The sequence below is a fragment of the Olea europaea genome, chromosome 15, assembly GCF_002742605.1.
Source record: "Olea europaea var. sylvestris chromosome 15, O_europaea_v1, whole genome shotgun sequence".
Taxonomy (NCBI): Eukaryota; Viridiplantae; Streptophyta; class Magnoliopsida; order Lamiales; family Oleaceae; genus Olea; species Olea europaea.
This window is the reverse complement of record NC_036251.1, coordinates 20,492,216-20,503,467: the sequence shown is the minus strand read 5'-3', so window position 1 is coordinate 20,503,467 and position 11,252 is coordinate 20,492,216. Positions and strand designations below refer to the sequence as shown.

Here is an 11,252-nt window from a genome sequence, read left to right as displayed (position 1 = left end):
CAGTAAGACAAAATCTATAGGTGGAAGTATAGAAAGGGATAGAAAGAGACATTTCGTGCCCTGCACCAAAGGTCAACCATCGTTTTTCATATTTATATTACTTCGGAAAATTGTAGCCACAGTGTGAAATCTTCCCATACAGACTTGATTTAAATATTTTACGAGGAAATTACAAAAAGTCAAATTTTGGTATTGTATTTACAAAAATGTCACTTTTTTTTTTTACATTGCAAGAATGTCAATTTTAGACAATTTTAGACATATTTACCCTTAAAACTAATTTTAATTATCCTATAGGTCCTAATTAAATGAGATTTGACCAATCAAAGAAATTGTACAAAATTTTGAAAGAGTGTCTGACAAAATTAAATTATTCAAGAAAAAAAGTAGAGCAAAAACCAAAATGCACACACCAATCCCCCATTCGAAGAACCCTAAATCTCTCGCTCACTCTCTCATTTCTCTCAATGAAGTGAACGCAAGTATGTTGAAGATGTGAAGAATCTGATGAAGAATTCCACTGAATATCAGAATATTGCCAGCAATAGTTTAGCCATTGTATCTCAACTGCTCGGAATAAGGAAATTAAAACCGGCAGAGCAAAATCCACCCAAAGTCCGAAACTCCATTTGAAACCGGCTGAAAAGTGCAAACACTGAACCCTTAAATTTCCATATTTCCATTCGGAGCAGAAGTAGTAGCTCAGCTGGAGGATCGGAGGCGGTGGAGTCTGTGGACCGTGTGTCGCTCTCAGTATTCAATCTCACACAGTTCAGATCTTCTTGTTTATTAATTCAAAGCAATTTTGTGAGCCCTATTTTAAATATATTCTGTATTGCTTGTGGGTTATTGTTTTTAAATTAGAAAGAAATGGTTGACGATGTGAAATTGTTGTTGTCTGTGAAAATATATTAAAAGATTATGTTTGTTAACTCTTTTGAATATATTATCCCCCATTCGTCAGTTGTTGAAAAGATTATGTTTCCTTTTTTATATTATTTTAGTTAATTCAACCGTAAAGCATCCAAGATCGGGCTCGGGATTCACCAGACCTCGCAGAAACTATCTAAGCTTGCGAAATGTAAGATAGGAACTGACATCTTGGTTGATTTTTACCATGTGTTTTTGTGATTGGTTTTCTTCTTGTTCTTCTGTGCTGAAAATTAATGCAGTTTGATCAGATGCTTTGTCTTCCCCTTGAATGACCTAAGATAATGGTAAAATGGATTTAAGTTATCTTTGCATCAGACGACTTTGATGTTTTCCAATGAGGTCCCATATTACTTGATCCTTGCTATAAATCTGTAATTGCTATAAAATGAATCTTATTCTATTTTCAATGAGCTCTTGGTCCTTGATACCTTCTTCCTCTTCTTCTTCTTCTTTTTTTTTTTTTAAAAATTTTTTTGGTGAAGTCCATTCTAGATAAGGTAATGTTTTTTAGGCCTCTTACCTTAACAAAATGGGGAGTTAGCTTTGCCCCATCGCCTAGTATATTGATTGGCTAAAATTTTACAAAGGAGTTGGACTTCAATGAACCTTGCCTTCTTGGAAATATAACAAAATTTAAGGAAAGAAACCTAGTCTATACATGAGTTATGTTTGCAGGTAAGAGAATAAAGGAACAAGAAACTAAGGCCACTTACATCCTTATGCTTGACAAACCACATTTATCTATTCTAAGCAATCCATTAATCTCAGCAGTTAACTCTTGTTATTGAAAGCTTGAACTTTTTATATTTGTATCCCCGTATTAGCTAAATGGTAGGCAAATGTATTGCCTTCTCGCCAAATATGGAAAAACTGAATGTTGAGCCTACTCTCCCAGTGGTGAATTTCTTTTAAATAGTATTGGACTTTCTGAGGTTCATCTATACCTTCCTTTTTTATTTTTATTTATTTATTTTACATTGGAGAGTGAATCAATCTCTGCCCATATTTGGGCTGTATCCAAATTGATCGCATAGCTTAAGAAGAACATGAGCCATAGAAGTCATAACATGCAAGGAGAACCTTACCTACATGATTCTTATCACACCCCCACCTGCAGCTAGATTTGAGTTCCCTTTGAGGCATTCATCAGAGTTTAGTTTGACAACATCAACAGAAGGTTAATGGACTAAAATTAATTGAATTTTATGAGTCTCATGGCTGTCTGAGAGGAGTCCACTTAGTGCAGAGGGCATCGCGTGCCTTCTTTTGAGGACATGTTCAATTGTTTCTTGATACTTACTTTTAAATATAACTAGTGCAAATTCTGTCTCTTACTTTGGTTTTATGCTATAAGTGGTAATGCAATTGTGCACAAATATACATGTTGTATGGGGCTGATTGCATAAGTTGCTTGGTAGCATGGGTCAAAATCCCAATACAAAAGATATCCCTACTTTGATGCCAATGCAGGAAACAACTTCTATATAATTCATGTCTTGTCAAGATTTAAAAATTATGAATTGTAAAGATTTAAATATTTGAGTGTTTATCTGAAGAAGGAGTTTCTTAGTACACTGCATCATGTGGCTCGTGATCAAATTTTGCCAGTTAAGACTTATAAGTCCAAGAAGGTTTTAAGGTGAAACTGAAAAGATGCATTGCTCTCAATGAGGACCATTTTTATTGTTTGTTGAAAGAAGGTCACGTCTTTTGAGATTGTTGAGATTTAGAACTTAGTTATGAAAATCCTGAACATGCAAGGAACTGGTAATGATGGAATATCATCATTTCCACTTGCTGTTCTTTTGCCCGTCATTAAACTCATTTAGGTAATTAAATGCAGTAGTACTGCATGAGAATACCATATTGAATTGGATATACACGAAACAGTAAGCATTTAGTATATTTTCTCTTTATAACTGCTTAAGCATCAATTAGTTGGGTTATATGTCAATTTCTAGTTTCTTGATATCAGTATTCTTCATGTGTGAATATGAACTTTCTCTTGATACATATGTCGTGAACTTGATATCCTTTCTTCACATTTCAACATTCAGCACTGTGGTCTCTATCAAAACCATGAATTCTTTAGGTGTAACTTATATGAATCAATATTCTGTGGGCTGATTTGGAAAAGGGATTTGACCATTACAAATTAGCTTTAATATTACTTTTGGTTATACTTGATATACACTTTCAAGTTATAATGCGTAATAATTAAAATATTTGGAGATTGGTATTCAAGAAATGTGGCAATTTTAATGTATGGTCCTCTTCAATACATTTTTTATGCGTAACATTTCTTTCTGTTGTTGCAGACCTAAACTTTGTGGAGTGTGGACGAAGAAAAGAGACGTATCTGTCCATAGCTCTTTACACTTGCTACAACTAGACGAGGTGAAAGCACTTTCTTCTCTCTTGTTATTGTGATGTACGAATATGTATTGAATTTATGTCGCACAAGATATTCACAAACCAACTTGCTGCTTTGCATATCTCTTAGATTGCTCGGTACGCAGTTGCATCATTTGGTGTTTTCGATGTAGTTATAAAGGAAAAACTAGTCTTGTTTGCTTGCCTTCTATTGTAACGGTCATTTTTTACTTGGTTGCTTCGTTGTGTTTACATTCGTACATGTTTGCATGGCTGGCTATGAAATGACTTTCTAGAATTAATATCCACGTTTTCACCTTTATTGTGATTTTTGGGATGACCGAATTTGGGCATGTTCTACATTTTGATATAAGGCACCATGCATATGTAACATCTAAGTTTTAAAGCGTGTTGTGAATTTTCGAGAGCCTGGTTTTCCGCTGTTATGTAGCAAGTTTGTGGGTTGGGGCACCATGCATACGTATGCCATATTTACGTTGAAAACTGTCATTCCCGACATTTGCCTCCTGTTATTCTCGACAGTTGGCTGAACCCTGACAGATGAACTGTCGTTCCCGACAGTTAGCTGCGGGCATTCTCGACAGATGACGTATGCCATTGTAAGGCAGAGTGCAGTCATCTGTCGACACAAGTTTCGATGACAGTGTCTCGACACATGACGGTGGGCACAGACGACACTGCACGTGTGTCGAGAAACAACATGTCTGTCAAACATTCAGATGTCATTACCGCATGTATTTTCGCACATTACAAAAATTTTTTGCTAACATTTTATTTTGATGAATATTGCAAGCACAATTTGCTATAATAAATGTTTATTGCAACTTTGGGTAGATGACATGTTCTTATACGTTTCTTGTATTACTTGTTCCAATTGATGTGGTTGTATGCTCTGCGGAAGTACGCTTGTAATTTGTAATATTCAGCTGCTGTTAAATTATGGTCTGACCGTTATCGTTTCATCTGCAGATATTATGGAATTTCAATTTCTGGCGCCCGAGAATGTGCGGTTGCCGGCGTGTACCTCGCAACGGAGCAACTTGAAGTACATAAAAACAGTGATGGATAACTTCGACGACCGACTTCGGGCTGACTTTCACGACTCCTGCCTTAGGTTTCTCGTTGACGTTCTGGAGATCCAATTTTTCGCTCAGCTAATCCAGGCATTGGTGTGCCGAGGGATCCGTTGCGATAAGTCCCATGAGTTGTGGTTTAACGTGCAGGGCCACCTTACCCGATTTGGACTGCAGGAGTATGTTATCATCACTAGACTGCATGCTGGGTCGTTTCCGGAGGGCGATCGGTACACAAAGGCATTGGAGAAGAGGAGGCTGAAGGAAAAATATTTCAAATCACTGAAGAAGATTTCATGTGCCCAGTTGGAGAAGGCATTTCTCCGCGCGTCGACACCTCGGGCAGATAGATACAAGCTCGGGCTTGCTCTAATTGTGGAAGGAGTTATCACTGCTCCGGACAACAATGTCAGCATTGATGAGGATACGCTTGCCATCGTGGACGACCTGGAGCTGTATTTTTCGTACCCCTGGGCCAAAGTGGGGTATAGGCATTTGTTGAAAGGATTCCAGGGTACTTGGGCACGTAAAATGAGCGATGTGAAGATGAAGAACGAGAAGGACGTCAGTTACACAATTCATGGATTTTCAATCGTCATGTAGGTACGAACAACATTATGTTTATGTGTTTTGTTTGTCAGTATTAGACCATGCCTCCATAGTGTTTGGACGGATATTAATGCGACATTTGTTTTGTTATCGTCTGGACAGATTTGAGCATATGAGGCCATGTCCGAACTCGACGAACGCTTCGGTGAGCGTGTGGGTGAACGCTCGCCCTGGCTTCCATGCTGACCTCCACCAAACAACCGCAACAGCATACATACGATCTTCAGGGACGTATAGGTTATGGACATTTTCAATTGGCTTTCCATTATATTGTTTAATTGGGAATAGTCTGCATTATATTTTAACTACATGTTCTCCCTATTTCTACAACTACACATGCACGCCACACTGTGTCCCACGGAGGTCGAGCGTGATCTGTCATACATCGCCAGTTTGGTGCCGTTCCCCGACCGTCCAGTGCAATTTTTGGACGACCTCGCTAGGAGGGTTGTCGGCCTACAGTTCCATGAGGCAGCACCAGCTAGTGGGGGAGATGACGGTAGCGCTGCGGGTGATGGGCATGACGACGAGTCTGGTGCAGGGACCGAGGACGTTGACACATCCTCGAGCGATGGCCATCAAACACCGGAGGGCAATGGGGATGATGGGTCTAAGCCTGCTGACAGTGGAAAAAGCGGTCGCGACCCCTCCAGGGAGACCAGTGATAGTGACAGCGAGGACGAAGTGGATGCCTCGGGACGGCAGTCGGGTCCATTACCCACTCCAATGGTTGCCCCGTCCACATCTGGGGTTCAGGGTATGCGTGGTGGAGCGACTTTGACAAGAGAGGATGTGGAGGGCATGTTGTATGACCAGCGCATCCTCTTCGAGATGAGGTTGCGGACCATGAAGCTTGAAATCATGCAGCACGTCACCGAGGAGTTCGCTAGACTGAGGCACTTCATATCTACCTTGGTGTCCCCGTCTAGTGGCACCTCCACTTCCGCTGCTGCTCCGGTCGTGAATGAGCCAAACCTTTGGGACGACCCCCATAAAGGTATGAGTTTATGTCACTGTTTCTTCCATTTACAACACGTGTGCAATTTTTCCTATGCGTTTGCTTACAAATGTATTTTTGAAATTGCCAAATTACTTAGATATACATGGAGGCAACATGGACTTGTGCCCGGATGATGGTGGCCATCCTTCCCCTATCGGGAACTTGGAGGTGAATGGTATGTCCGTTAGTTGTATGTAACACATTTTTTGTCTTCGATGTCATCTCATCTCGTGATATGCTAGTCGATTGAATTTGACTGTAATACTAATTTTTTTTTGGTTTCCAAGTAGACGGGCAAGGCAGCGACGTACGGAGCCCGCATGACGACGACCGTGCTGCCGAGGATGAAATGCAGAAGGGGAACGGTACGTGCGTAAATTTTGTATTTTATGTCATCTCATCTCATGATATCTTTCTTGTCCAATTTTATTCGCCTTTACTTACTGTCTTCAATTTAAGTCGTTCAATAATTTCTTATTTTTTTGAGTAGCCGGGGAAGGCAGCGACAAATGGAGCCCACACGACGACGACCATGCAGACGAGGGTGAAATGCATGCGATGAACGGTACGTGCGTTCTTTTTGTCAACTCTATCGTCTCATCTCGTCATACGCATATGTATTCAATTTCACTCGTTTATTCGTTTGTTCTCTTTCTTCCAACTAGACGGGGAAGGTGGAGACGAACAGAGCCTGGAGGATGACGACCGTGCGGAGGAGGGTGACATGCAGGACATGAACGGTACGTGCGTAATTTTTTCTAACTTCTGTGATTTGGGTTCTATTAACAAACACTTCCCCCCTACACAAATGATAATTCATATCTTGTGTTTGTCCATTTCACCCAATTTCCTTTGAACTAGACCCAGGAGAGATCGTCCCCACCCTCCCCAGCGACGACAACGAGGAAGGCCCATTGACCCATGACGTCACGGAGGTGGACAGTATATGCTTTTTTTTCCTTCAATAATCTTATTCCATGACTATGTGGCGTCGTTCACAGAGAACTGTTTCACTAAGCTCGGACTGAAATGTTTTATATGGCTGCTAACACAGAGTTGCCGGCACAAGTGATCGTACCCCAGAAGGGAGGCAATGTGGGCAGCACAAACAAGCAGCAATCGACTCATGTTCGACATCCTGCACCACCTACCCGGACGCCATACACGAGGGGAAGGGCAAAGAGAGTAAAGAAATGAGTGAGTTCAAGTGGTTTGGTAAGGTCTGATGTAGTAGTAGATATGTTGTTGGTAACAAAGACATGCTTTTAATTTGATTTGTTTTATGGACGGATACATTTGCTCACCCATATTCTACACGTTAAATTGTCTTATGTACAGTACATAAATGTTTAGTGCAAGCATGGGATAGTATTGTCGGTACATTTTGTGTGTATGCGTTGACGACATAATGCATGTATTGTTCACGAAATGTGAAAGGGTACATCAACATCATAACTAAAATGAATATATCATCATTCTTATACATCCCAGTCATATGACTTGTCAACACGAACTGACGGTTTTTCCTGTTAGAGTCCTCACAAAAATCTGCATGCCTACCTGCAACCTCAGCACGAAATGCAGAGTTGACTCGTGGTCTGGTGGGATTCCTTCCATGTCCTGAATTTTAGCTTTGACATTATCGCTGGTGTCGGAGCTTTCACCTTCACAGGTTATTGTCTTCCCAGTAAGGGTTTTGACAATAATCTGCCTGCCACCACCAAGCCTCAACACCAAGTGGAGTGTGGACTCCTTATGAATTTTATAGTCGCCCGAACTACGACCATCCTTAAGTTATTAACCAGCGAACATGAGCCTCTGTGTTGGTCTAGTGCGATACCTTCCTTGTCTTGTATGTTGGCTTCACCATTATATTTATGGCCTGTATTGTACATGATATGCGAAAGGGTTCGTTTTTTGGTGATTAGATTGCATGCACGTTTTCTACTCCATGGGTGAGTACATTTTCTAGTTCTTACGTTGATTGGATGGATAGTTACGAACTTGCTCTGCTCTGTCATTTCACTTTAGCGGACATTTGATGCTGGTTGGAGCTGATTAATTCGAAGGGCTGATTTTTCAGTTGAGCATGTGCTTTCATCGAGGTGTGATGACGAATTTTCGTATAATGATGAAGAGGTGTAGTTAATAGCACCAAATAACAGTCAAAGGGATCCAAACCTGGGTTCATGCCTGAAGGTGCAACTGTGGAGACGATTACATCGTATCACATATGATGTGGTTGATGATGTCAAGGGGGTTTATGAGATTACTTCAATTCTATATGGGGATATGGTTAACTGGAACGTACATTGAGACAGGACATTTTTTTGTACTCAAATTAATTTGATGTTCATGGTACTTGATGAAGTAGTAGTATTCTGTACTTTAATTTCATTGGAGTTGAAGGTGTTATACCTGCATAAATGAGTCATGGTATGAAATGATCTTGTGTCTAATGGAGTGTGGTCGAACGATCGAGGACAATGATTATTGTAAAATTCACATTACCGTAGAATGAAAAATTCGATGTTATCTTTGCTACGTTGGCCCCAACATTACAACCGATGTATATTTATTTCGACATGCATTTTAGTATAAATTCGCTTGTTCGAAGAAATTAAAGTTTATTTTAAAAATGGCTTGTAAAGTCACCCAATGTTTATCTTCAGTGGCAGGGACATTAATTTTATCAATTTTTCATGCAATTCATATGATTTAGAATTTAAAAACTGTATTCAATTGTGACTAAGGACTGCAAAAATTCTATAAAGTAATGTAAGTACAAATTCATTGCAGGAATGTTGCCATTGCATGTCTTGCAAATGGGTACAATTTACTCATAATTCTCACCATTTATGGACTGCATTAAAGTACACTTACACCCTTAACCATCACACTAAACCATCACACCAATGGTCAATCAAGTGTTAAGTAGAAATGAAATGGTGGTTGGTTGGTAAATTGCTTTAAATGTCCTCATATACCTCTAGTATAAAGCAAGGCTTGCACTCTTCAAGTGGGATATATGAAACTCTTTCTGAGGCATCTCGTAGCAGGAACGTATGTGAAGTCTATTTCTTCGTACGAAAATAATGACATCGTCCACGGGAAGCAATTCACCGCTGGCAGTTTAGGAGCCGATGTCGACACCCGGTTCAACCCCGCTATGTCCCATCGTAATTTCTTCGGACAATGAGGAAATGAGTTCGAATGGTGGTCGGAGAGCCATCACTGTCATTCCCTTTCCGAACCTGGACGAAGTTGCAAGTGATGAAGGCGAGTCTCCGAGAAATGTGCTTCAATGGGTGGTCCCATTTATGGATGCAGACGAAGTTCAACGTTACGAGGATGAGGGACAGGGTCACGTTCCATCGCCAGAGGTAATTGTCATCAACTCGGATGATGACGGTGGGGAAGAAGGTTCAAGTGTTAGGTCCGAGTGAAGAGTCCGGCTTTGTTGCGTGTGTGGGTTTCTACGTATGTATGTGTAGTGGTTTTTTGTAACGGATGGATTTTGTGACGCTTAACCAATTCTGTACCAAGTAGGAAACTCCCATTGGCAAGTTATGTGTTTTTTGTATTTTCTTAAGCGGAGCGTCGCACAACTGTCGAAAATGGCAGGCACCATCTGTCGAGAACGACAGATGAACTGTCGAGGTTTACTGGCAAATTTTCTATGTATGTAGTATGCATATTCATATAACATGTAGTTTGGCTGAACAAACACAACCTAATGTGTACATTGAACCTAGTTTGTGAACTTTGCGAATAGTGTTTTGCGCTACAAATGATGTGTTCGTAATATGTATTTCAAAGGAAACTTGTATAATGGTTGAACTTTTCATATTCTGTACATTCTATTTATGTGTCAACAATGGCAACAATGTTATGCACAGCAAAATTGTATTTTGGTTCGAGACAGTTATGCAGTGCGTTGTGCCTATTTGCGTTCTGTAAATGTTAACTTAACAAAGAGTAATGTTTACGCGTAAGAGAATGAAAACAGTAATACAATATTTACATTGTCATATACAAACAACATCGAGAGAACCCTTCACTTACAACTTCAGCCACTCACGTACAAAATGCTGCTTACATCGGACGTGGTACAGTGTGGTTCGAACATGTGGTCCGGTCATGACCAAGTCCACCGCAGTGAGTGCATTTCCTAAGCTGTGTGGTGCACTCGTGTCTGGATCGCTTACGTCGTGTGGATGGTCTACCTGGAGGACGACGCACACTAGGGGGCATAATAGGAGTACCTGTAATTTCGGGTGGAACATTCCAGTCCACTTCACGCTGAACAGGGTATATAGTTTCTCCATAGGCACCCTTCCAGTACTCAGATGTGTAATACGGTGAGCAGAGATCGTACAATGACTTACCTCTCAAGCAAGCATGGCATACGGTTCAGTTGGAACTCACGACAAGTCCATGTCTTTTCGGAGAAGTCTACGATGTCATGTCATTGGATATTCCAACTTGTCTTAAGTTATTTGTCAAGCCATGCGCTCGCAGCCTACTACCTGCTTTGAACGTCGTCCGTAACTCATTCTCCATCGTTGGTGACAGAACGGTACTGCATGCGGTTGCACTTGCTCGACGTTCATAAAGCCACTTCTGCATAGTATGCCGAATGTGTTCCACTAAGCACGTGATCAGTAATGAACGGGCATGTCTCAACATTGAGTTCAAAGATTTTGCGTTGTTGTTGGTCAAAATGTTGTACCGTTGGCCAACAAATAGTGCAAGTGACCAAAATGGGAAACCTGCTCGCTCCAAGTACCCATACGCTCTTGCACTAACCCTACAAAGCTGTCTCATAAGTCTTTCAAACTCTTCGGTTCGGTATGTTCTTGCGGCTCTTTTGAATAGGAATATTGAACTTGCGTTGTCGTACCGCTGGATTAAATTCTTTTCCATATACCAAACACAGCACCTGTGGTGAGCCCGAGGAAATAGATGGGCAATGGCATTTTCAATACTATTTTTTCTGTCTGAAACAAACACCAATTCATCCGAGTCACCTATAAGATCTTTCAAATTTGATAAAAACCACATCCAAGATCTATTCGTTTCGGGATCAACAATCCCCCATGCTAACGGATAAATCTGTTTGTTGGCGTCTTCGGCAGTTGCCTGTAGAAGGGTACCTTTGTACGGACCTTTCAAGTGACTGCCGTCAACACAAATAACGAGCCTCATATAGTGCAAGTAACCCCGAATGCTTGCACCGAAAG

General features: G+C 40.7%; 1 protein-coding gene across 1 annotated transcript; it reads right to left on the bottom strand.

Annotated features, from left to right (window-relative positions):
* Positions 1-10,464: 10,464 nt before the first annotated feature.
* On the bottom strand, positions 10,465-11,217 carry LOC111411364. Its single transcript, XM_023041903.1, has one exon. It carries the CDS (start codon positions 11,215-11,217, stop codon positions 10,465-10,467), a length of 753 nt encoding a protein of 250 aa, XP_022897671.1.
* Positions 11,218-11,252: the final 35 nt, after the last annotated feature.

Excerpts from the sequence above, each read along its gene's own strand:
- LOC111411364 (XM_023041903.1), bottom strand. The coding sequence starts at position 11,217 with ATGAGGCTCGTTATTTGTGTTGACGGCAGTCACTTGAAAGGTCCGTAC.